General features: G+C 40.1%; 1 protein-coding gene across 1 annotated transcript in view; it reads left to right on the top strand.

The window, feature by feature from the left end:
- Positions 1-21,608, top strand: part of mrpl3 (mitochondrial ribosomal protein L3) — a 66,225-nt gene that overhangs the window by 20,366 nt on the left and 24,251 nt on the right. Inside the window, exons 5-6 of the mRNA XM_073024318.1 lie at positions 398-497; positions 2,679-2,739. Coding sequence (XP_072880419.1) covers positions 398-497; positions 2,679-2,739 — 161 coding nt within the window. The remainder of the gene's footprint in view (positions 1-397; positions 498-2,678; positions 2,740-21,608) is intronic.

Below are 21,608 nucleotides of genomic sequence, written 5' to 3'. Positions count from 1 at the left end.
CTAAAGTCTCCACGTTGCATACAGTACGTTATCTCGATCAAACAGATTATCTTACATTATCGCAATGCATTTTATGGGAGTTTACTGTGATCCATTTGCTGCCTTTGGTACAATACAGCAGTGACTATACATAAGTGAATTACTAATTATAAAGGATTTTGAAAGAGCTGAGATTATTTGTGTCCTTAATGTACCAACAAATTAAATGCAGTAAAAAAAATTGCTCAAATTGAGATAAATTATAGCAAAATTATAACAGTGCAGAATAATCTCAGCAGACAAAATCCTTGCATAGAATTGCAGTTTTCCAGTGAACTGGTTATGTGCAAAAAGGCATGCTCACTGTAAAGGTGTCGTCACTTTATGTTATATCCATCTGTTGTTTTTCTTTCTGTAGAAGTCAGAGACTGTTATGGAAAAGTACAGGCTAGCTGGTATACCCCCAAAACAGAAACTATCAACATTCAAGGTCTCTGAAAATGCTATTATTAAACCAGGTAATGTCTCAAATAGAGCTTTTGCATTTGTTTTGGGATGGGCAAAGACAGGCAAATATAGAGAACATACTGATGTTTATTGGACTACATGTAATATTCTCATCTGTTCCTGCTATGTGTATCAACAGCCGTCCCCAATCTTCCTGAACATGAAAGGCTGTTTCAGAGTCAGCCATTGTGCTGTGTTTGATATGGATTTGCTGACTCGGTAACGATAACAGATTTCCATTAGTGGACCAGATAGGTTTTGAAAGGAAACAGTCAGCATTATAGATGTGCTTGTTTTTGTGAAGTTAAATACTGCCAACATCCATGGAGTGATACTAAGTTATCACCTGAGATCAATCAAGTAATGTTCTGGATGCCAGTGGATAACTTAATCCTACATTATTCCATAAAATGCATGCAGAATATCAAATTGGTGGCCTTATCTGCTTTTTAAGAAGGCCATTTAACATTCCATGGCAGTGTTAGAAGGTAAATGGAAGATTACCTGCAATGTCTAATGAATAACTTGGGTGAAACTATCAAAGGAGTTGTTGCTGAATTTGTTGACCAGACAAAGATAAGTATGTACGTAGGTCGTGAAGAGGGTGCATGAAGGTCATGAATGTATTTTCAAGTGGGTAAAGACCTGTCAAAACAGTATATTATGAGGAAATGTGAAATTGTCCAAATATTTGTGATTGCAGAAGAATTGGGATATCCTAGTGCATGAATTATAAAGAAATAATTATGCTGGTATAAAAAGTAATTAAAAATCAAATAGAAAATAATCAAATTGTGAAGAAAATTGAATATAAAACTAGGGAGGTTTTGCTTCCTTTATATCAAGCAAAGATAAGACAGCAGTTGGAATACTGTATTACATTATTGGTCTCTTTTAAGAGAAATTTTATTAGACTAATACCTTGAATGGCAAATTGTCTTTTAATGAAAGCTTGAACAGGCTTGCCTTATAAAAGAGTAAGAGGTGACTTGATTAAAAAACAATACCCAAGGGATCTTGAGATTGATTGTGGGGAGGATTGTCCCATAAAGGGGAAACATCTGAAACAGATGAAATGAAATTTTGTCTTGAGAGTAAAGCATTTTTGAGTCTTTCTTCCTTAAGGGATATTAGAAGCAGAGTCTTTGTCTGAGTTAGATTAATTTTTAATAAGCAAGTGGGTGAGAGGTTACCTCAGGAAGATGGGAATCTGGAGCTGCAGTTGCTCCAGATCACTATTCACTATTTTATTAAATAGTGAAATAGGGTTAAGAGGGTGAGTATATAGATGTTAGAATATAGCTAAATAACTTAATTGCTCATTCCTAACTTGGCCAGCTAACTGCAAGTTGTAATGCATCCCTATAGTAGTTTGAAACAAAAATGGACCTGAAGTATTAAATTGGTATAAAGAGCAGGAGTAGGCCATCTGGCTTATCAAGTTAACTCTGCCATTCAATAAGATCATGAGTGATCTGGCCGTGCACTGAGTTCCACCTCCCTCCTTTTTCCTGTAACCCTTCGTTCCACTATTAACTCTTGTCTTAAATATATTTAATCAAATAGCCTCTACGGCTTCCACAGATTCACACCCCTCTGGGGGAGAAACAGTTCCTCGACAACTCCATCCTAAATCTACTCCCCTGAATCCTGATGCTGCTTGACTTACTTGAGTGCTCCCAGTATTTTTGCTTTTGTTTCAGATTTCCATTATGCAGTTTATTTTTATTACATTTTCATGGTCTGTTGTGGAATTTAATATCTACATTTAAGGAAAGAGCTTCAACAATGAACCATGATGAAGATTAAAGTCATCTGGCTTAGTTTTCTCTTGTCACTTTCTGCATTGTCAGAATTCTGGTCATAGGTGGTGAAATATTTATTTCTGTTCCATGGTAGTCACTTTTGTAGTCCTCAGCACATTTACAAGTCCAGGTTGCAACTACCCCCAGAGTCTGATTTATACAGCTGTCTAGCCAGTATATTAGATTTCTATAGGCAGAAGTTTCCCACCTTGGAATTAACATTTTGAGAAGAAAACTAGGAAAAGTTTGAAAGTAAATATGCATAATATAAATAATTGTTGCATAATTTGCATTACTCCTATGTTTTATCCATAGTAATTAAATTTTTAATTAGGGAATCAGTCATGATGTGTGGTTGCCTTAAATTTGCTGGTAAATTTGTTCCAGGTACTCCTTTATATGCGGCTCATTTTCGACCAGGCCAGTATGTTGACGTCACAGCAAAAACGTAAGTCCTAATATCCTGCTGCTTGAAGCTAAGAGAAGTTAAAATTTCCAATTATTCATTTAAAGTTTGTATTTCACATTATTGTGCCATCCTGTCCAGAATGCTGAGCTTTGTGAACAGAAGTAATTGTTCTAAAACTAAATTAATTGCTGCAAAACTGGAGGATATATCCTGCAGGATTGATGAGACCATGAAGGCATTCAGGCATTTTTCAACTTGCCCGCCATTAAGATGAGCAAGAATAAGTCTGTTGGGTAAACAGAATCATGGAAGTGCTGTGGCATAGAGGAATCCAATCAGTTCCTTGTGTTTGTACCTGTTAGTTCTGATCTGTTTCTGCCCCACCCACACAGTACATGATGTATTTTACCCAAAATTATAGAACAGGGTATGCTACATTTTGAGATTTGGAGAGTAGAGTTTATGGACTGCAGAAACTGGAGGCGAATCAGCAGTGTCTAGTTTGCGAACTTATAATAATACATCGCATAGCTCTGATCTAGATGCAGTATTGAAATTTTGTCAGTTTCTGACTGAGTCCTGATGAAGGTCTCAGCCCGAAAGACGAGCTCTGTTATTTTCCATAGAAACTATGGAACTCTTTTCCAGCATTTTGTGTGTGTTGCTCTGGATTTTCAGCATCTGCAGAAACTTTTGAGTTATGATTTGCCACGGAGTAGTTGAAAGGGATGTATTTAAGAGGAGAATGGACAAAGGAGAATTTAAGTGGAAGGTTACACTAATTGATATAGATGATGGGAGATGGGAGAGTGCTTATGAAGCATAAAGGTCGATACAGTCTTCTTGGGTTAAGCAAAAGCACTTCTTTCTGCCATGTTCTATGTATTTACAAACCTTTGCTTTTGAACAACTTTCCTGCTGGATGTCCATCTTTGTCCCTAAGGTATTAATTGTGGTTCTAGTTCTGGGAAAATGCTGAACTAATGGGGTTGCATTCTTTCAGACGATATTAAATCAAGACCCCATATACTTGTTCAAGCTGGGCATTCAGAAATCCTGTTGCCCTCTTAAGTAAAGTACTGGAGGATATTCTGTGAGTATTCCAGTATTGATGACTTGCTAGAATTGTTCTAGTTCTCTTTTTTTTGCTTCTCTCCTGAAAAATCTGATTATTTTATTGCTGTTTAAAGCAATGCATCTTTTCCCAACATCATAAACATGAATGTGTTTCTGTGATGGTGTTTGTGAAGTGTTTTGGGATAGCCTAAGGATGTTAAAGGTGTTTTATATTAAAAAAAAGTGTAAGTTCTCTATCTCTTAGTTCACTTACTGTTTATCATATTGATAACAGACCACTGGAGTCCAATGCCTTAGTAATGACAGGATGACAGGAGTGAAGGTAGGACCGATTAGAGATAAAAGTGAGAAAATGTGCCTGGAGGCTATGGGAGTGAGCGAGGTCCTCAATGAATACTTCTCTTCGGTATTCACCACTGCAAGGGAACTTGATGATGGTGAGGACAATATGAGTGAGGTTGATGTTCTGGAGCATGTTGATATTAAGGGAGAGGAGGTGTTGGAGTTGTTAAAATACATTAGGATGGATAAGTCCCCGGGGCCTGATGGAATATTCCCCAGGCTGCTCCACGAGGCAAGGGAAGAGATTGCTGAACCTCTGGCTAGGATCTTTATGTCCTCGTTGTCCACGGGAATGGTATCAGAGGATTGGAGGGAGGCGAAAGTTGTCCCCTTGTTCAAAAAAGGTAGTAGGGATAGTTCAGGTAATTATAGACCAGTGAGCCTTGCGTCTGTGGTGGGAAAGCTGTTGGAAAAGATTCTTAGAGATAGGATCTATAGGCATTTAGAGAATCATGGTCTGATCAGGGACAGTCAGCATGGCTTTGTGAAGGGCAGATCGTGCCTAACAAGCCTGATAGAGTTCTTTGAGGAGGTGACCAGGCATATAGATGAGGGTAGTGCAGTGGATGTGATCTACATGGATTTTAGTAAGGCATTTGACAAGGTTCCACAGGGTCTGCTTATTCAGAAAGTCAGAAGGCATGGGATCCAGGGAAGTTTGGCCAGGTGGATTCAGAATTGGCTTGCCTGCAGAAGGCAGAGGGTCGTGGTGGAGGGAGTACATTCAGATTGGAGGGTTGTGACTAGTGCTGTCCCACAAGGATCTGTTCTGGGACCTCTACTTTTCGGGATTTTTATTAACAACCTGGATGTGGGGGTAAAAGGGTGGGTTGGCAAGTTTGCAGACGACGCAAAGGTTGGTGGTGTTGTAGATAGTGTAGAGGATTGTCAAAGATTGGAGAGAGACATTGATAGGATGCAGAAGTGGGCTGAGAAGTGGCAGATGGAGTTCAACCCGGAGAAGTGTGAGGTGGTACACTTTGAAAGGACAAACTCCAAGGCAGAGTATAAAGTAAATGGCAGGATACTTGGTAGTGTGGAGGAGCAGAGGGATCTGGGGGTACACATCCACAGATCCTTGAAAGTTGCCTCACAGGTAGATAGGTTAGTTAAGAAAGCTTATGGGGTGTTAGCTTTCATAAGTCGAGGGATAGAGTTTAAGAGACGCGATGTAATGATGCAGCTCTATAAAACTCTAGTTAGGCCACACTTGGAGTACTGTGTCCAGTTCTGGTTGCCTCAGTATAGGAAGGATGTGGTAGCATTGGAAAGGCTACAGAGGAGATTTACCAGGATGCTGCCTGGTTTAGAGAGTATGGATTATGATCAGAGATTAAGGGAACTAGGGCTTTACTTTTTGGAGAGAAGGAGGATGAGAGGAGACATGATAGAGGTGTACAAGATATTAAGAGGAATAGACAGAGTGGACAGCCAGCGCCTCTTCCCCAGGGCACCACTGCTCAGTACAAGAGGACATGGCTTTAAGGTAAGGGGAGGGAAGTTCAAGGGGGATATTAGAGGAAGGTTTTTCACTCAGAGAGTGGTTGGTGCGTGGAATGCACTGCCTGAGTCAGTGGTGGAGGCAGATACACTAGTGAAGTTTAAGAGACTGCTAGACAGGTATATGGAGGAATTTAAGATGGGGGGTTAAATGGGAGGCAGGGTTTGAGGGTCGGCACAACATTGTTGGCCGAAGGGCCTGTAATGTGTTGTACTACTCTATGTTCTATGTAATTGAAATTTCCAATTTCCAACTGCTGTGAGCAGTGAGCAGCCGGTTTTATATGCATGCAGCAAATTAATCTTATCCTATTTTGAATGTTCTCTATCTTGTGTGTAACAGAGCATGTGCATTCTATTAAACTATTTGAAATTAAGAAATAACGGTTTTAAAAGATTATGCACCAAATTGGCAACTTTTTTTAAAAAAAAGCTGAGCTTTTATTAGCCGATCAATTTGGATGATTGCTGAATACTGAAGTGTGCAGTTATTAGCACCTTTTGAAAAATCAGTTCTGAATTTGCATTTCATTGTAATTTAATGAGCTGTAAGAGTGGTGCTATATGATAACTAGACAAGAAGAAGTGATGGCTATTTAGAGCTGAGTCTTGAAATGCAAAATTATTACCTGGCTTCAGAACTTGCTCTTCCCGGAATTCATTATTTTAATGTTTGAGATCAGCATAAGTCTCAGTCATTTAAAATTAATTGTACTATAATGCTTTGACAGCTGGACAAATCAAATTCATTGTAAATAAAACCCAATTTAAGATATAGTACAATTATTTCCATTTTAATTATTACTGTCTCCATTTGTAAAGTGTTATATCTGTTCATGTATTGTCATTAGAGGCAGCTACTGAATTTAAAATTAAGAGCTCCTAATGAAGATGGTACTCGAGCCACTTTGTACAGACAGGTTGTGGCCATTCTGTGGCCCACATTCACTCACCCCCTAAACAAATCTGTGAAAGGTTCACCGATTTCAATTGGTTGTGGCAGCAGCTCAACCAATCAGGCAACATCTGTGGAGGGAAATGAACAGTCAACATTTTGTGTTGAGACCCTTCATCAGGACTGGAAAGAAAGATGGAAGAAACCAGAATAAAATAGTGGGGGAAGGAGGAAGAGCATGGGCTGGCCTTTCCCCTCAACCATCCTGATGACCTGCCTTTCCTGGTCCCATTTCTTCCTTTTATTCACTGTCTTCTCCATCAAGTTCCTTCTTCAGTCCTTTGCCTCATTCACTTATCATTTCTCAGCATATTCTCATTCCAACCCCTCGCCCGGATTCACTTATCGCCTATCAGCTTGTGCTTCTCCCTCTGCCCCTGCCCTTTTATTCTGCCCTCTTCCTTCCCAAAATGGCAACTCAAATATTTCTTCACCTGCTGAGTTCCACCAACATTTTCTACGTTAGTGCAGCATCTGTAATCTGCCTTGTGTCTTCAGTTAGCTCTAAAAGAGTTTTCTCATAGTTGGGAAGACATTACTTTTTTTTAGTTTAAGGAATAGCTATAATATAGCTCTTTACTTCTCAACTATTGATTGTCCTGGTTGTTTCTCTGGATTAAAAGTCTTTCTGTACACACTACGGCAGGAAAATCTATCAGTACTGCTCTTGTTTTATGGCTGTTGCGCAGCCTACTTGTGTGAGAGCTCATTCACTATGTGCCATGTCGCATGAAGTGACGATCATAGTCTTTCCATGACCACGATCGGTCTTGGCAATTTTTTCTGAAGAAGTGGTATGCCATTGCTTTCTTCTGGGCAGAGCCTTTACAAGATGGGTGACCGCAGCTGTTACCAATACTCTTCGGAGATTGTCTGCCTGGAGTTTGTGGTTACGTAACCAGGACTTGTGATATGCCTCAGTGAAATAGATTTGAAGTACCATCAAATCCAAAATGATTTTAGCCACGGGTTTCTGATTATTCAAACAGGCATTATGCATCCAAAGTGGAAAATAATTTCTGCTTTCCAGATGCTACCTGTTATTCAGAATAGTACCATTGGCTGCAGAATCTAGCCTACTTAACAGATATTTTTCATCACGTGAACCAGTTGAACAATTCTCTGCAAGGCCCTGGAGAAAATGCTTTGACCTCAAGTGACAAGATTCTTGGATTTAAAAGGAAACCGAATCTTTGGAAAAATCATGCTGCAAAAGGAAATCTTGAAATGTTTCCACTGCTGCTTGGGCTTGAGCATGAGGAAGGGTATCAGAATATCTCAAGTCTTATTGCAAACCACCTGGAAGAACTGCAGCACAAAACTGAACAGTATTTCTCTTCCCTGTCAGCACAAGTGTTGACATCGAGACATGACTGTGCAGGCGCATGGATGTCGCTGGGAATAATTTAAAAAGAAGACAGCTTTATAGAGTGGGCGACAAGGTAGAGGGAGTCAGAGTAGGAGAGCTTTGAGGATTTGGCGATAACGGGTCGAGGCGAGGTAAGCTACTTGTGAAGAATAGGAAGTGTGTCTGTGAGGCCAGTGCTCTGTACTGGGTGTCAGATGTGGGATGTCCCAGCCTTCTGAATGGCCACATCTGCACCAGGTGCGTCGAGCTGCAGCTCCTTAGGGACTGGGTTAGGGAACTGGAGATGTAGCTCTGTGACCTTCGTCTGGTCAGGGAAAGTGAGGAGGTGACGGGAGCTATAGGCAAGTAATCACACTGGGGCTCCGTGAGACAGATAAGTGGGTAACAGTCAGAGGGAAGGGCAAGAGTCAGATACTAGAGAGTACCCTAATGGTTGTTCCGCTTAATGACAAGTACTCCTGTTTGAGGACTGTTGCGGGGTGGGGGGGATCCTTCCTGGGAGAAGCAACAGTGGCCGCGCCTCTGGCCCAGAGTCTAGCCCTGTGGCTCAGAAGGGTAGGGAAAGGAAGAGAATGGCAGCAGTGATAGGGGACTCTATAGTTAGGGGGTCAGACAAGCGATTCTGTGGACACAGGAAAAAAGCACAGATGCTAGTTTGCCTCCCAGATGCCAGGGTCTGGGATGTTTCTGATCGTGTCCACGATATCCTAAAGTGGTAAGGTGAACAGCCAGAGGTCGTGTTACGTATTGGTACCAACGACATAGGCAGGAAAAGGGAAGAGATCCTGAAAGTAGACTACAGGGAGTTAGGAAGGAAGTCGAGAAGCATGACCACAAAGATAGTCATCTCGGGATTTCTGCCCGTGCCACATGACAGTCAGTGTAGGATTAGAGTGGGGTGGAGGATAAATGCGTGGCTGTGGGATTGGAGCCGGGGCAAGGATTCAGATATCTGGATCATTGGGTCCTCTTTTTGGGCATGCATGACCTGTACAAAAAGGACAGGTTGTACTTGAATCCAAGGGGGATCAAAATCCTGGCAGGGAGGTTTGCTAAGGCTAATGGGAGAATTTAAACTAGAATTGCTGGGGGGTGGGAACCAAACTGAAGAGATGGAGGAAGGGGTGGTTGGCTCATGAAATGAGAAAGTTTGTAGACATTGTAAGAGGGAGGATAGGCAGGTGATAGAGAAGGGATTCGCTCAGACTGATGGTTTGAAATGTGTCTATTTTAATGCAAGGAGTTTTGTGAACAAAGCAGATGAGCTTAGAGCGTGGATCAGTACTTGGAGCTATGATGTTGTGGCCATTACAGAGATTTGGATGGCTCAGGGACAGGAATGGCTACTTAGAGTGCCAGGCTTTAGATGTTTTAGAAAGGGCAGGGAGGGAGGCAAAAGAGGTGGAGGTGTGGCACTGCTGATCAGAGATAGTGTCGCAGTTGCAGTCAAGGAGGAAGTCATGGAAGAATTGTCTACTGAATCTCTGGGTGGAAGCTAGGGACAGGAAGGGGTCAATAATTCTACTGGGTGTTTTTTATAGACCACCCAATAGTAACAAGGACATTGAGGAGCAGATAGGGAGACAGATTCTGGAATAGTGCAGTAATAACAGGGTTGTCTTGATGGGGGATTTAAATTTCCCCAATATTGATTGGCATGTCCCTAGAGCGAGGGGTTTAGATGAGGTGAAGTTTGTTAGGTGTGTTCAGGAAGGTTTCCTGCACAGTATGTAGATAAGCCTACAAAAGGAGAGGCTGTACTTGATCTGGATTTGGGAAATCAACCTGGTCAGGTGTCAGAGCTCTCAGTGGGAGAGCATTTTGGAGATTATTACAATTCGATCTCCTTTACCATAGCATTGGAGAGGGATAGGAACAGACAAGTTAGGGAAGTGTTTAATTGGAATAAGGAGAACTATGAAGCTATCAGGCAGGAAGCATTAATTGGGACAGATGTTCTCAGGGAAATGTACTGAAGAAATGTGGCAAATGTTCAGGGGATATTTGCGTGGCGTTCGGCACAGGTACATTCCAATGAGACAGGGAAAGGATGGTAAAGTACTGGAACCGTGGTATACAAAGGCAGTTGAGAATCTAGTCAAGAAGAAAAAAGCTTACGAAAGGTTTAAAAAAACTAGGTAATGATAGAGATCTAGGAAATTATAAGGCTAGCAAGAAGGAACTTAAGAGTGAAATTAGGAGTGCCCGAAGGGGCCACGAGAGGCCATGGCAAGCAGGATTAAGGAAAACCCCAAGGCATTCACAAGTATGTGAAGAGCAAGAGGATAAGACATGAGAGAATAGGACCAATCAAGTGTGAAAGTGGAAAAGTGTGTCTGGAACCGGAGGAGGTAGCAGAGATACTTAATGAGTACTTTACTTCAGTATTCACTATGGAAAAGGAGCTTGGTGGTTGTAGGGATGACTTACAGCGGACTGAAAAGCTTGAGCATATAGACATGAAGAAAGAGGATGTGCTGAGAAGTCACCGGGACTGGACGAGATGTACCCCAGGCTACTGTGGGAGGTGAGGGAGGAGATTGCTGAGCCTCTGTCAATGATCTTTGCATCATCAATGGGGACGGGAGAGGTTCCGGAGGATTGGAGGGTTGCAGATGTTGTTCCCTTATTCAAGAAAGGGAGTAGAGAAAGCCCAGGAATTTATAGACCAGTGAATCTTACTTCAGTGGTTGGTAAGTTGATGGAGAAGATCCTGAGAGCAGGATTTATGAACATTTGAAGAGGTATAATATGATTAGGAATAGTTAGCTAGTTGGCTGGTTGTACCTTACAAGCCTGATTGAATTTTTTGAGGATGTGACTAAACACATTGATGAAGGTAGAGCAGTAAGGTGTAGTCTATATGGATTTCAGCAAGGCATTTGATAAGGTACCCCATGCAAGGCTTATTGAGAAAGTAAGGAGGCATGGGATCCAAGGGGACCTTGCTTTGTAGATCCAGAACTGTCTTGCACACAGAAGGCAAAGAGTGATTGTAGAAGGGTCATATTCTGCATGGAGGTTGGAGACCAGTGGTGTGCCTCAGGGATTTGTTCTGGGACCCCTTCTCTTCATGGTTTTGAGAAATGGCCTGGATGAGGAAGTGGAGGGATGGGTTAGTAAATTTGCTAATGACACAAAGGTTGTTTGTGTTGTGGATAGTGTGGAGGGCTGTCAGAGGTTACAGTGGAACATCAATAGGATGCAAAGCTGGGCTGAGAAGTGGCAGATGGAGTTCAACCCAGATAAGTGTGAGCTGGTTCATTTTGGAAGGTCAAATATGATGGCAGAATATAGTATTAATGGTAAGACTCTTGGCAGTGTGGAAAATCAGAGGGATCTTGGGGTCTGAGTCCATAGGACACTCAAAGCTGCTGTGCAGGTTGACAGTGTTAAGAAGACATATGGTGTATTGGCCTTCATCAACCGTGGGTTTGAGTTCAAGAGCCAACAGGTAATGTTACAGCTATAGAGAACCCTAATCAGACCCCACTTGGACTTGGAGTACTGTGCTCAGTTCTGGTCACCTCACTACAGGAAGGATGTGGAAACTATAGAAAGGTTTCAGAGGAGATTTACAAAGATGTTGCCTGGATTGGTGAGCAAGCCTTATGAGAATAGGTTGAGTGAACTTGGCCTTTTCTCCTTGGAGCAATGGAGGATGAGAGGTGACATGATAGAGGTGTATAAGATGATGAGAGGAATTGATCATGTGGATAGTCAGAGGCTTTTCCCAGGGCTGAAATGACTAACACAAGAGGACACAGTTTTAAGGTGCTTTGAAAGTAGGTACAGAGGAGAAATCAGGGGTAAGGTTTTTTACACAGAGAGTGGTGAGTCCATGGAATGGGCTGCCAGCGACGATGGTGGAAGTGGATACAACAGCGTCTTTTAAGAGGCTCTTGGATAGGTACATTGTCCTTAGAAAAATAGAGAGCTATGGGTAACCCAAGGTATTTTCTAAAGTAAGTACATGTTTGGCACAACATTGTGGGCTGAAGGGCTTGTATTGTGTTGTAGGTTTTTCCGTGTTTCTAAATGCACAACTGGGTGAGGGGCTCTTTCTCTGAATCTTCTGTTCAGCCTGAGGACTTGACTTTGAGGGAAGAGAAATAACTTTGTGAGCGGGATGCTGATCATGCACTCAAGATGACCTAACTCTGGAAAAGTTCTTTCTGTGAAAAAGAGTATCTACCATTTAAAGCAAAGCAATGAACATTTTGCTGCAGTTTTCAACTTCTTGCAAGTGCAAGCAAATTTTTTCATGTTTAACAAGCATCAAGCACAAGCATAGACATTGTCTCATTTCAGTTGAAGGTGAAATCTGTGTGTGTTTATCTCGTTTCAACTAGATTTGAGTAATTTAATGCTTGCCTGAATAAATTTATGAAAGAGAAAGAAATAGTAATGGTAGGCTAAGCTTAATTACTTGCTCCTTTCAAGAAAGGTTGGCTAAAAATTAATTCTCTGCTCAAGAGTATTATTTTTGGATTATTAAATGTATAACTTACTGATCACGCTAATGTAGTGTGAACTCTAGATAAAATAATTTTTATGTGGGTGTTCCCTGAAACCTGAAAATTATTTCAAGAGTTCCTCCAGGGCATAAGGGTTGAGAAAGGCTGGCTTAGAGTAATATATACCGAAAGTGGGTAACTTGATTGGCTGGGCAAGCTGGGCTGAAGGGCTGTATAGCTCTGTGGCAGAAGGGATGAAAAAAGTGTACCGGTTGTCATTTGTGACTTCAGTTTATGCATTCTCAAGATTATAGACACTGTAAAAACCAGAACAAAGAAATGCAAATAAGAGGTTTTAAGAGTGTTATGTGGCATCAAATTAAACCACAACTGAATAAAGAAATGGCTTGCATTTAGATAACATCTTCTTTGGCCTTGGGACATCCAAAAGCTCGTCACAGTCAATGTAGTACTTATGAAATGTTGTCATTTGGATTGTTCTTTTAAGGATCAGGCACAGTACACCACATGACTTCCATCACTGCTGAATGATTCTAAAATTATTTTCCATCTTGGTAATCTTGAACAATTTAATGCTATCTGTAGTTTTATTTATCTTGCTGATGTACCTGAGAAATTTATAATATGTGAATGCTACTTTGGGCAAACACAATGTTCTATATTCTTAACAAATTTAAGCATTAAAAGAAATAAAAATGACACTGAATTATCAAGCGTTCCAGAGGATGTTGAATGCATTAAAACGAAGAGCAACTGTTGTGCTTAAAGTGATCCACTTCGTAGATATCTATTTATTTCCTTTGGATTGCATGCCATGACTTGCATGGAGTGGACTCTCGTGTATCAAATATGTACTTCAGCAAATAATTCTCACAAATTTTCCTGTTAAATTTTAAAGCAGAAGAAAAAGCATGATTTGTTGTATGCAGTTTTCTTTTGTATGCTCCCTGTCAACATTTATGACAGGATCACATTAATTGAAAAATTACTCTCAATCTTCGGCTGAAGTTCATTGGGAGGCTGCTTGCGCTCTTTAATTTAGGAATGAAATTGGAGGCAGGGATGTGTGGAGCAAGCTACTGCCTCGCCATCCTGTTTTGTCACATCTGAAAAAACGAGGTTCACCTCACAGGTATAATCATTTCCATGGAAACCTTTCTTTCTTTCAGAGGAACAATGACAAAATGGCTTTTTGACAGCAACATTTCAATTTATTGTTAATATTGAAGTAATACCAGATAAAGCAAGATTCTGGAATAGGGTAGCTGCTGTGGGGTTAGTGATTCCAGCACAACTTGTTCTTCAGCCCCCACGATTTAGTGCAAACTCATTTGTTTATTTACAAGTGGAACCAGTACAATCATGCAGCACTTTAACATTTAATTACTATTCCTTTATCTATTTATGAGTGATGGCATCAGATTATGTGATTAATGCAACTGAGAGACTTGTTACTAAATGAAATGATAATTTTCCATTCCTGTGAGTAACCCAATTTTAAGTGACTTTTAACAAGTACATGCAATGCTGTATTCTCTTTAGATTGGGGTATAGGCATTCAAATTAACAAAATATTTTATTCTTGTTAACATCATTACACTTAAAAGTTGCATCCATACTAGGCAACTTCAGCAAAGTAAAACTGTCATTCACTGAATGCTCAAGGACATACTCTTTTATTCCTTCATCATTTCTTTGTCTTATTGTACAGAACAAACGCTACAGCAGCTGTTTCTCTGCTGTGAACTAAATGTCACTTCCTTCTCTAATCTTCCAGTTGAGCTGACCTAGAGGGTGAAGATTTGGATTATGATTATATCATTACACATAGCAGCTGCATCTCCCTCAAGTTCGCTGGTAGCTGTAATTATCTGCTAATCTGCATGCTGCCACTCTCTATTTTCCTCCCCACTATTGCCCCCTGCAGAAAGTAGATAGGGAATATTGCAAATGCAAATTCTATCCAATATATATGGATATATAGGTATTCCGTAGCACAATATACCGTACTTTTACCATAACATGTTACAGAATAAGACATCTCATTTTCAACTTGCTGCTTTTTAGAATTTGGGTTGTTTACTTTGAGCTTTGGCACAGCACATAATGAACGAACTTTGGAGCTTTAAGTGATTTGTGGCAACTGAAGTTTTTCATTTTTAGAAAGGGTTTTACTTTGTGTTCGTATATTCTGGGACTGATACTAAGCACGTAATACATTTTCTGTTCAGTAGCTATGGTATGGAAAAACTGGTGAAGCCATAGTAAATTCTAGCATTTAAAAGAAAAACCTATGACTTAAATTAATAGCAAGAGTTAACAGCTACTTAATAATTAACTTAATGATTTAACCGTGAAGCTAAAGTGTAAAAAGTGGACAGAGGTATCTGCAAATGAAATAGGCAGTTGAGATCTATTTGATGTGGTTTTCCTTTGCCTTGGGGAAATTTTGTGATATTTGGGCAGGGGTGGCAGACCATTTTTAAGAGAGTGTACCCGAGTTAGCTATAATCTCTTTTTTTAAAAAAATCTCTTGTATACCATAGTAATTTTCAATAATCAATAACATTCTCTGCTGAATTATTAACAATAATTATGGACTATTCTAAGGAGAAAGGATGAGTCCTGTTTCTTATTTATATGTATTCAATGTTTTATTATGAATAAATATATAAAAGAGACTGATTGAAACAAATGAAGCATTTTAGAAAACCTGTTCAAAATTATTAATATTATTCTTCTAAAAAGGCAATTGAAAAAAATATCATTTATATTTAATTTTTTTAATTTTATGTTTACTATCCAAATACTGATGTATGCACTAGGTCTGTGACAATGTCAAAATGTATCCTCCAGTGTCCTGTCTTCTTACAACTGCGTAGCTGGTGCCAAGCCGGCATGAAAAGATTCTTTGAAATCTTCCTTTGAAAAGATCTCTCTGCCCTCGGCTTGTGAAAAATCATTCACTGCTTCATTTGTCAGTATAGATAATTACTTTGTTTTTTTTTTGTTATGGTTGGAGTTTAAAGAATCGAGTGGCGGCTCTCTATAACATGTGCAAACAAAACTTCTCCGCATGTCATCTCGGGCATGTATGCCATAGGTTGACAACCCTATAATGAAGCATACAGAACTGAATGCAATATTCCAAGTATCCTCTAACCTGAGTTTTACAGAACTGCAGCATTACTTTGTGGCTCTGAACTCATTTGCGTAACTAATGAAATCCACACACCATATGCCATCTTTCAACCCAATCAACTTGGGTTGGGGGGACGTCACATGATGACGTAGGATCGAGACGTGGAAATGCAGCTCTCCCGTAAAAACCAATAAAACAAGTGAAGAAGAGTTAATAAATACCTTCTAGAAACTACTTATAAACAATTCAGGACTATCTTTAGATATGCCTCCTAAACAGAAACAGAAGAGAATTACTACTTCAAAGACAGCGCGAGGTGGCGGGGAAAGAGGCCCGGCCGTTTTGGCGGAGCCTCATACTCAAGTTGGATCTCTTCCTGGCGAAGTACATGTCGCCTCCGATGGTGCAGGGCAGGAAGCTGTGGCAATACCAAGAAGAAGAAACAGCGGGAGCTGCGCATGCGTGAAGAAACGAGTATGCACAAACAGGTGCAAACAAAATTACAAGTTCCAACTGCGACTGGAAGTGAAAATGAAGGTGAATCGGAAGTAGAATCAGACTCTCTGGAAAACACAGATGAAGAAATAGATGAAGAAGAACAGGAGGAAATTAAAGGTGGAAAACTTTCTGGAGACATAAGAGAAGTCCTGATACAAATAATGTATGAATTAAAAGTAATAAAAACAGATATTAGAAATGTGAAGATTACGCTTGATAAGGTGGTGGAAAAACAAAAGAAAATGGACAAGAAAGTTTAAAAAGTTGGAAGAAAAAATGGGAGACAACACTGAAAGAATGGATAAGATGGAAGATAATATCCTTGCCTGGACATCAGAAAGAAAATGGTTGTTGGAAAAAGTAGATGTGCTCGAAAATTTCAGCAGACGAAACAATATTAAGATTGTTGGTCTTAAAGAAGGTATAGAGGGAGAAGATTCAATAAAATTCTTTCAAAAATGGATTCCGGAAATCTTGGAAATGGAAGAGGGAAGTCAGTTAATTGAAATCGAAAGGGCTCATAGAGCTTTAAGACCAAAGCCCCAAAAAGATCAAAATCCACGATCAGTCTTGATAAAATGTTTAAGATATCAAGATAAAGAAAAGATCTTGAAGGCAGCTGCTCAAGGTGCCAGAAAGAGAAATGGGCCATTGATGATAGAAGGGAAAAGAGTTCTTTTTTATCCTGATATAAGTTATGACCTTTTGAAGAGGCGGAAGGAATTTAATTCAGTGAAAAAAATCTTAAGGAAAAAGGGTTATAAATTTATATTGAGTTACCCAGCAACACTGATAATTTTTTGGGATGACGAAGAAAGAAGATTTTTTACTGATCATCAGAAAGCAGAGGAATTTGTACAAGAACTTCCTAATATTTGCGAGATGCGGTAAAGAATTATAGAAATGAAATGGATTAAAGATGAAGACTGAGATGAGAATCGGATTTGGGATGGACATTTATGAGTAGAAGAATATACAAATATACTTTAAGTATATGATAGAAGGGGAACAAGATAAAAAAAATAACAGGAATATTAATTGGGAGTAGAGATATTAATTTTTTTTTCTTCACATATATATATTTTTTGTTACGGGGGAGCTGGAGGAGCTTCTGATCGATTGCTGCGGGATTCACGTGTGTAATCATGGCGATTGCCATGACCCGTAAAACGGAGGGGGGTAATGTTGTGTTTCTATTCATTCACAACATTAGTGGGGGGGGGGTATTTTGTTATTTTTTTATTTACTATTTTTTTCTTTTTTTGCCTGGATGATTGGGGTGGAGACACATAGCAACATGGAGAATTTTAAAGAGATTCCCCAAGGTATTATGAATGACTAATTTACTCAATTTTTAAAGTTTTAATGGTAATGGGCTTAATGGACCTGTGAAAAGAAAAAGAGTTTTAACATATATTAAGAAAATGAAAGGGGATATAGCTTTTTTGCAGGAAACACATTTCACAGAGACAGAACATCAGAAATTAAAGGGAGATTGGGTTGGAAGTGTTATTGCAGCCTCATTTAATTCGAAGTCGAGGGGAGTTGCAATTTTGGTTAATAAAACCTTACCAATTAAAAGACAAAATGTACTACCGTAGATGTCGGATTATAAGCCGCTACTTTTTTCCCATGCTTTGAACAGCATTGAACATAGCGGTTTATAATAAGGTGCGGCTAATAGAAGGTTTTTTCCCATGCCGCCAAAACATTTTGCCTCGTAACAGTAGACCAATAAGATTGATGAGTAGTTCACAGAGGTCCAATGAAATTGTACGATAAATCAAGCGCACTTCACAAATTATTGTAAATCAGCCATTTGTACTCACCCTCATCAACATGGAAAACACTCGAAGAAAAGCATATGATGCAGCTTTTAAGTTAAAGGCAATCAATCTGGCGGTTGAACAAGGAAATCGAGCTGCTGCGCGTAATCTTGGCATACATGAATCGATGGTGAGACGGTGGAGACGCCAGCGCGATGAACTGAATCAATGCAAAAAGACGACAAAAGCTTTCAGAGGTAATCACAGCAGATGGCCCGAACTTGAAAACTTTCTTGAAGACTGGGTTAACACACAGAGAGCAGGCGGCCGCGGTGTTTCCACCGTGCAGATCAGACTGAAGGCTAAAGCAATCGCCACCAAAATGAAAATCGAAGATTTTAGAGGTGGGCCATCGTGGTGTTTTAGATTTATGAGACGAAAAGGCCTGTCCATCAGGGTACGCACGACTCTGTGTCAGCAGCTCCCTCCCGACCATGAGGAAAAACTTGCTAACTTCCGCACATTCACTCAAACAAAGATAGCGGAGAATTCCATCGGGCCAGATGAAATCATAAATATGGATGAAGTACCTTTGACGTTTGACCTGCCTCTCACTCGGACTGTTAATAAAAAAGGTGAGTCGTCCATCATACTGAAAACAAGTGGCCATGAGAGAACGCATTTTACTTGTGTTCTGAGCTGCACAGCATCCGGACTAAAGCTTCCACCGATGGTGATTTTTAAGCGGCTGACAATGCCAAAGGAAAAATTCCCAAAAGAAATCATGGTGAAAGTCAATAAGAAAGGTTGGATGATGGAGAGTCTAATGAAGGATTGGCTCAGAGAGTGCTACGCCAAGCGACCGGGGGGATTTTTTCACATAAAAAAAGCGTTGCTCGTTATGGACAGCATGAGGGCTCATATAACAGATTCAGTGAAAGCTGCCATCAAGAGTACAAACTCAATTCCAGCTGTGATTCCTGGGGGCACCACGAAGTATTTGCAGCCACTGGACATCAGCGTGAACCGGGCATTTAAAGTGGCACTACGCATTGAGTGGGAGACTTGGATGACGAGCGGCGAGAAATCCTTTACCAAAACAGGCCACATGCGAAGAGCATCTTTAACTCAAGTCTGCCAGTGGATCCTAAATGCTTGGAGCCATGTCACAACATCCACCATCACCAACGGGTTTCGAAAGGCTGGACTGCTGCGTGATGAAGAGGATCGCGTGCGCTCAAGTGAGAGCGACAACGAAGAGATTGAAGTGAGTGATGAGATCCTGGGGTTGTTCAATTCGGACACTGAAGAAGAGGACTTTGATGGTTTTAGTGCGCAGGAGGAAGATGAAGAAGGCGATCAATAACTTTTCCTGGTAGGCTGCAGAATATATATATTTTTTAACCAGTCGTTAGGAGATGTTGGAATGTTGTTCATGCACTGTTCAGTAAAAAAGTATACCCAACGTAATTTGTGTGTTACCGATAGGTATGTATTTTAAAAGTAGCCGTGTTACAGGCACGGTTCGAAAAAAAGCATTTGCAATATGTATTTGTTTATGTTACCATACGGATTTAATTAAAAGTTTAAAAAATCCTCACGTGTGTTAGGATTTAATTTGGGACTGCCGCTTCAGGTCAGGAATGGCTCACGTGATATTAGTGTTATGGACGGAAAGTTATCCGACCAAGCAGGAACGTGGTATCAGAGAAAATGTATCCGCGACAAGAATGAGACTGTACACCAGATCACAGTATTACACTTATTTATTGGTAAGGTAAATGACACTTCATTGCGGAAAGCGGCTTAGCTTAACTACCCACGCTGTGCAACTGCCCTTTTCCCGATACAAGCAATACTTATCAACGTGTGGTTAATCCCACTCCCACACGACTCATACGGGGCCAGGAACAGGTGTAATGAAGCACCCACGCCAGCGAACGCGGTCTTCACCTGGGATGTTTCGTCCCCACCTGGGGTTCCTTCTGGTCTTGCTAGTTGTTGTCCTTCTCCACGGACTGCATGTCGTCCTCTCCCTGTCTTCCGCTTGTCTTCTCTCTGCACCTCACAGCCCCTGGCCCCTTTCTATATCCCCTTAGAACAATGAGAGCAATAAATATCTTCTTAAAACAATGACATCCTGTACAGTGTACAGTGCCCCTACATGCCTACACGGTACAGTTACCACAGGACAATTTAGGACGCGTTACGGTTGACGAGCTGGGACCGATTGCATTGTTACATTTCCTGGCCCGACGCCATCCATCCTGCTACATTAACAACCCACTACCCCACCAAATACCACCTGCTCAGTGGGAGCTTATAGCAACCCATTAACCTCTCAAGTCCCACAGTCTTTTTCCTACAATACAATTAGACAGCAGTACAAGGGAGGGAGGGAGCGAAACTGAGGATTCCGCTGCACCGAAACTGCTAGCGATTCAGTAAACAAAAAAACAGTAAAACTTGTGTGTGAATGGTATCGGGCCAATAAGGACACAAGTGTCCGATGTTACCAAATACCGGTAGGTATAACAAAGTTTAGCCTTACCAAATTTGTGTAGCGAGGGTTTGGTTTGGGGGAAAAAGGAGTATAAATAAGAGCAGAATGTAAGGGGAAGGCAAAACGCGTTCTGCAATAAAGCCACGCTGCACTGTAATCCGGTGTTGGTTGTCTCTCTTCCAAAACGAACACAGGGCAGAATTTGAAGCCCAACACGTGTAATATCTTTCTGTGTAAATATCTCATATTACAAGCGGCCGAAAATCCGGTGCGCCGAAAATCCGGTCCGCCGGAAATCCAGTGCGCCGAAAATCCGGTCCGCCGGAAATTCGGTGCGGCCTAAAATCCGATGCGGCCTTTACAAGTAAAAAATTGATTTTATTTCTAAAATTAGAGCCAGCGGCTTTTAATCAGGTGCGCTCTGTAGTCCGGAATCTACGGTAATTGATTCTGTGGGGAGATATGTGATTATACATTGTCAAATCTTTTCGGAATCATGGACTCTTGTGAACATTTATGCACCAAATGAAAATGATGCAAAATTCATACAAGAAGTTTTTTTGAATTTGGCCGACGCACATTATAAAATATTAATAGGTGGAGATTTTAACTTTTGTTTAGACCCAGTTCTAGATAGGTCAACTAAGGCTATTACAAAATCAAAAGTAATAAAGCTAACTTTATCATTGATGAAAGACTTGAATTTGATTGATATATGGAGAAGAATTAATCCAAGAAAAAGAGATTATTCATTTTATTCAAATAGACATAAAACTTATTCAAGGATTGATTTTTTCCTATTATCAATGAATATTCAGGATAGAGTGAAAAGTGTAGAATGTAAAGCGAGAATACTGTCAGATCATTCCCCCTTGATAATGACAATGATAATGATGGATAAGGAGGAATTGATTTACAGATGGAGATTTAATTCAATTTTATTAAAACATCAAGATTTTTTGATTTTATGAAAAAACAGATCAAACTTTTTTTGGATACAAACTCATATTCAGTTGATGATAAATTTATATTATGGGAAGCGATGAAAGCATAATTGAGGAGCCAGATAGTAAGTTATACTTCTAAAATTAAGAAGGAATATATGGTAGAAATAGATCAATTAGAAAAAGAGATTACAAAATTAGAAAAAGAATCCCAAAAATATATGACAGAAGAAAAACGAAGACAACTTGTCAATAAGAAGCTACAATATAATACACTCCAGACATATCAAACAGAAAAAGTAATTATGAGAACTAAACAGAGATAATACGAATT

The sequence above is a fragment of the Hemitrygon akajei genome, chromosome 20 (genome assembly GCF_048418815.1).
Source record: "Hemitrygon akajei chromosome 20, sHemAka1.3, whole genome shotgun sequence".
NCBI lineage: Eukaryota > Metazoa > Chordata > Chondrichthyes > Myliobatiformes > Dasyatidae > Hemitrygon > Hemitrygon akajei.
This window is presented reverse-complemented; position numbering and strand designations above follow the sequence as displayed.